This window comes from Calonectris borealis, chromosome 2, assembly GCF_964195595.1.
Source record: "Calonectris borealis chromosome 2, bCalBor7.hap1.2, whole genome shotgun sequence".
Lineage (NCBI taxonomy): Eukaryota > Metazoa > Chordata > Aves > Procellariiformes > Procellariidae > Calonectris > Calonectris borealis.
Genome location: NC_134313.1, coordinates 162136886 through 162141951, shown reverse-complemented (window position 1 = coordinate 162141951; position 5066 = coordinate 162136886). Strand labels below are relative to the sequence as shown.

The 5066-nt window shown below is 60.0% G+C and overlaps 1 protein-coding gene across 1 annotated transcript; it reads left to right on the top strand.

The window, feature by feature from the left end:
• The first annotated feature begins 1281 nt into the window (after positions 1-1281).
• Positions 1282-4475, top strand: EN2 (engrailed homeobox 2). Its single transcript, XM_075140810.1, has 2 exons — positions 1282-2417; positions 4159-4475. The coding sequence occupies exons 1-2, from the start codon at positions 1877-1879 to the stop codon at positions 4473-4475; spliced, it is 858 nt and encodes a 285-aa protein (XP_074996911.1). The 5' UTR covers positions 1282-1876.
• Positions 4476-5066: the final 591 nt, after the last annotated feature.

Genomic DNA, 5066 nt, shown 5'->3' with positions numbered 1-5066 from the left:
GAAAAGAAGAAGAGAGGAAGGGCTCGCTGTTCCTTTCCCTTCAAGGCAGGGAGTGGTCCATGTCACCCGCAGGGAAGCCTTCTCCAAATAAAAATGTCACTTAGTGGGGAAAGCCGGGGGTCGGGGTGCGGCGGCCACCGGAGCCGAGCCGCCCCTGGCCCAGCCCTGCTCGGCCCTCCGCGGGGCCGCCCAGACCCTCGCCGTGCGCCCCGTCGGGGCGGTGACAGCCGACGGGCCCCGGGGAAGGGTAACGGGCCGGCTGCGGGGGAAGGACCCCGCACCCGCCTCCCCGCCCCCCTCCTCCGCGCCCCGCGGAGGATCCGCGCCCCCCAACCGGCTCAGCCTCCCACCCGCTCGGCCACCCAGCCACACTTTGCTCCCTAATTTTGTTCGGGGGGATTTCTCCCTAAAGACAAAAGGCAAAACAGCAGCGGCAGCTTTCCCGTCCCAAAGCAGCAGGGATTTTTTGGGGGTCCGGAGGGTGACGGGCAGGCGTTCTGGGGGGGAGCACGGCGCCGCGCCGCCGTTTCGGGAGCAGGCAGGGGAGATCAAAGGCTCCTGTCCGGCTGCGGGAGGACGAGTCAATTACCGCCGCCGCGGATGCTGAACCGCGCCGCGGGGAGGGGACGAGCCGCGCCCCCCCGGGCAGCCCGCAGGCACCGAGCCGGGCCCCGTTCCGCCCCCCCCCCCGACCCCTTTTGTATCACCGCCGCTCGCTTAATATTATTTATGCATTTCTGCAAGGAATTGTGGGATGCCCCCCCGCCCCGGTAAACAGCGGGGCAATTAAAAACCCCAATAATCCAGCTCGGGGCGGGAGGGGTGGTGCGGTGGGGAGGCGGCGGTGCGCGCCCCGCGGCGGGGCACCCCCCCACATTCCCCCCCGCGCATCCCCGCGGCGGCCGGGCCCGGCTGGGGGGGAGGGGCGTGGGCGCTGTCACTTAGCGGAGCTCCCTGAACCACGTGTGCGCATGCCCGCTTTATCATTGGCCCGAGGCACGTGTCGAAGTGCCCGGGCCGGCGACGTCACCGGCGGGGGCCCCGTTAAAACCTAAAGGACAACAATCCGGAGTGGAAGTGTCCGGGTGCGGCGGTGGCGGCGGCCGCCGGGGCGTAGCGCAGCGCAGCGCGGCGCGGCGCGGCGCGGCGCAGGGCGGGCGGCAGGGCGGGACGCCCCCCCACCCGCGGCGGCCCCCGCATGTGCGGGCGCGGGGCGGCGCGGGGCGGCGCGGGGCGAGGCGCTGCCGGCCGGAGCCCCGCGGGGAGCCCCTCACCGCCCTGCCCTCCGCGGGACACCGGCTTCTGAGAGCCCGCCTCCACCCCCGCCCGGCACCGGCTTGGGTCTTTTCTCCCCCCTCCTAACCACCCCCCGATTATTATTTTTATTGTTGTTATTATTAATAATTTTTCCTCCGCGGGGGCGGCGGATGAGGCGCGGCGGCGGCGGCCGGGGCAGAAGGCGGCAGCGCGCCGCGGGACCGAGCGGCTGAGCGGCGGCAGGAGGCGGCGAGCGGCGGCGGGAGGACCGGAGCCCTTGTATTTTTATTTTTGGCGAAGTTGGAACTCCCGGAGGCTCGGCTGCTGGCTTTGGGGTCTCCCTGGTTTTGTTTCTTTATTTTTTTTTAATTGCTATTAATATTTTTTTTTTTTTTTGCAAACTCTGGATTTTGAATGCCGGGAGCGGCCAGGAGAAACGAAAGCAAATAGACACCTGTGCGTGCGTGTATATATATATATATATAAAAAAATATATATATTTAAAAAAAATTAAAATAAAGACCAACCGACTGCAACAGCAACAACAAAAAGCTCTAGGCAGCCGCCCGGCCGGCGGCGGGGCGGGCAGCGGAGCCGTCGGCGGGGCCGGCCGCGCAGCATGGAGGAGGGCGGCCGGAGCCCCCGGGAGGAGGCGGCCGAGCCGCAGGAGTCCGGCGGCGACGCGGAGCCCGGCGGCGGCGGGCGGCGGGGGCTGCTGCTTCCCCCCGGTGACCCCCCGCACCCCCACCCGCACCCGCACCGCATCACCAACTTCTTCATCGACAACATCCTGCGGCCCGAGTTCGGGCGGAGGAAGGAGGCGGGCGGCCCCGGCGGAGAGCCCCGGCGGCCCGGCGCGGAGAGCCGCCGCAGCCCCGCCGCGGCGCCGGCCCCCGGGGCTCCGCTACCCGGTGGCGGGGCGGGCTCGCCGGGCCGGGGGGAGGGCGGCCCCGCCGGGCTGGCCCTGCACGGCGCCGCCAAGAAGGGGGGGGACCCCGCGGCGCTGGAGGCGGCCCTGAAAGCGCGGGGGCTGAGCGGCGGCGACCTGTCGGTGAGCTCGGACTCGGATAGCTCCCAGGCCAGCTCCAACGCCGGGAACCAGCCCATGCTCTGGCCCGCCTGGGTTTACTGCACGCGATACTCGGACCGGCCCTCCTCAGGTAAGAGCTGCCCCGCCGGGCCGCCCCGCTCCCCGCCGCCGCATCCCCCACCCCGGGCTCCCCGCCTCGCCTCCGCCCGCCCGCGGCGCCGGGAGGGCGGCGGGGAAAATACCCCGCTCCCCCTTTCCCGCTCCTTCTTCTTCTTTGTTTTTTTTGGGGTGGTTTTTTTTTTTTGGAGGGGGGAGTTGCTTAAAATCGCCCGAAAATGCGCGGAGATGAAGGGGTGGCGGGGGATGCGCGGAACCGGAGGGACGAGGGGGGAGCGGGGGGTCTCTCCCTCCCCGCCGCCGCGGAGGAGCCGGGGCGGCCCGGGCTCGGGGCATTTCCCACGAACTGCGGGGTTTTATCAAAGAGGAAGGAAAAAAAATCTGGCTCCCCGCTCATCCTCCCGGCGATCTGCCCTTCTCCCTGCCAGGAAAATACCCCCGCGCTGTGTTTCGGGGAGAGGAGGGTGGATTTCCACAGGCCTCGCCTTGCTTTGATTATTTTTTTTTAGCCAAAAACAATCCGCGATCGTTCATTTCTTTAAAAGAGGCCTCCGTTTCGTTTCTTTCTTGTAATTTCCCCCCCCCCATGTACTGCAGGTCAGCTCTGTAGGGGCCGGGGGACATTTCCAAAAGCCGGGGAACTTCTTTGGCAGGGTCCGTCTCTTGGCAAGGGCTTGGGCAGAACCTCCTGAAATTATCGAGAAAAACACTGAAAAAAATTTAAAAATAAAAAACCAGGGAGTAAAATGTCCTTCTGCTACCGCGGGGAGGGCAGGGCTGGCCCCGGCAGATTGGTAAAACACTCGTTAAAAAGAAGTAGAAACCATTGGGGGAAGGCATGGGAAGCACCACGCAGGAGATCTGCTCCCAGAAAAAAAAATAGAAAAAAATATGGGTTTTTCTCTTACAAAAGCAACGAGCTAGGATTTTCACCCGGAGAGCCGGCCAGCTGAAGGAAGGACCGTAAAACGAGTTGAAAATTAGTTCGTAATGTCTGAAAACAAACTCTTACTCAGAGGTAATATTCAGGGCTGAATTGGAATTTACTCCATTGTTCTCCAACGCTCTCCTTTGTTAATATTTAATTAACATACATCCTCACAATGGCTCGGCCCGGGCAGAAAAGGCTCCTTGTGCTGCCGAGAATAATATTCCCGAGAATAATCCCGGCGATTCGGATCGGGCCGTGCAGCGCCATATGGGCACTGCAGCAAAGCGGCGGATTTCTTCTCGCAATGTAAACAGGCGGCTGATTTCCATTTTTTTATCGCGACCTACCAAAAAAAAAATTTAAAAAAAGGGCAGAAAAAAAGTAAAGAGATTCCCTTAAAAAAAAAAGAGGTTTCCTTAAAAAAAAATAATACTCTGCTCAGGGAATAAAATTTAGCTCCGTGCCGCTGCCTCTGGTGCAGGCTTTACTTGCCGGGGCATCCCCGGGATGCAAAGGGTTGGCGAATGTGTTTCTGGCTGGGATGAACGGGGATGCGGCGGGAGCGGCGCGGGCGGGCAGCGAGCGGGGGTGCGGGGCGCCGGGGGGGCTGCGGGGGCTGTGGCTCCCCTTCCGCCACCTCCCGAGCATCCCCCGGCAGCGCGGGCACAAAGCGGGGTTTATTTTTCTTAGGGGGGTGGTGGGGAGGGGGTGTCGTGGGACGCGGGCAGGAGCGTGGGTGCCCCCACGCGGGATCGCGCCTGGCGTGGGGCCGCCCGCAGCGGAGCGTGGCGGTGTCGGTGCTTCTCCTCTCTCCCGGCCGTAGGTCCCCGCTCCCGCAAACCAAAGAAGAAGAACCCCAACAAGGAGGACAAGCGGCCGCGCACCGCCTTCACCGCCGAGCAGCTGCAGAGACTCAAGGCCGAGTTCCAGACGAACCGGTACCTGACGGAGCAGCGGCGGCAAAGCCTGGCCCAAGAGCTCGGGCTTAACGAGTCCCAGATTAAAATCTGGTTCCAGAATAAACGAGCCAAGATCAAGAAGGCAACGGGCAGCAAGAACTCCCTGGCAGTGCACCTCATGGCCCAGGGGCTCTACAACCACTCCACCACGGCGAAAGACGGCAAGTCGGACAGTGAATAGCCAAGGGGGGGGGAGGCGAGGGAGGGCGCGGGGGAGGCAGGGGAGGGGGGGGGCCGTTTGCAGTCAAAGTTTATACAATGCAATAATTTAATTAAAAAAAAAATAAAAAGAAACATAAGGGCCAGTGTATAAAGATTATACCAGCATTAATAGTGAAAATATTGTGTATTAGATATAATTCTGCAATATTCTATGTATATATAATTTACAGGTAAGGTGGTGTAAAAATCCAAGATATCTGATTATAAAATATTTTTTTGATTTTTTTTTTTGTTTGGTTTTGGTTTCGGGGGTTTGGGCTGGGTTTTGGTTTTTTTTTTCGGTTGTATGGAGATTTTAGATGCTATCTTTATGATTTTTTTTTAAAAAATGCTTAAGTTACATTTTTATAGACTTAAGCGCTGTTTTAATGGACATTGGACGCTGTTTTTTTGAAATTCAAAAAAAAAAATTAAAAACAACTTTTGCTGAAGTCCAAAGATTTTTATTGCTGCATTTCACACGACTGTGAACCGAATAAATAGTTCTCCTATTTGTTCTATGAGTTTTACCTTTTTTTTTTCCCCCTCCCCTTTTCCTTTTCTTTTTTTT

What these genes read in the sequence shown, in the direction of transcription:
- EN2 (XM_075140810.1), top strand. Translation starts at nt 1,877, where the DNA reads ATGGAGGAGGGCGGCCGGAGCCCCCGGGAGGAGGCGGCCGAGCCGCAG. An exon ending in CTCGGACCGGCCCTCCTCAG is followed by an intron (nt 2,418 to 4,158) that starts GTAAGAGCTGCC and finishes TCCCGGCCGTAG; the next exon opens with GTCCCCGCTCCCGCAAACCA.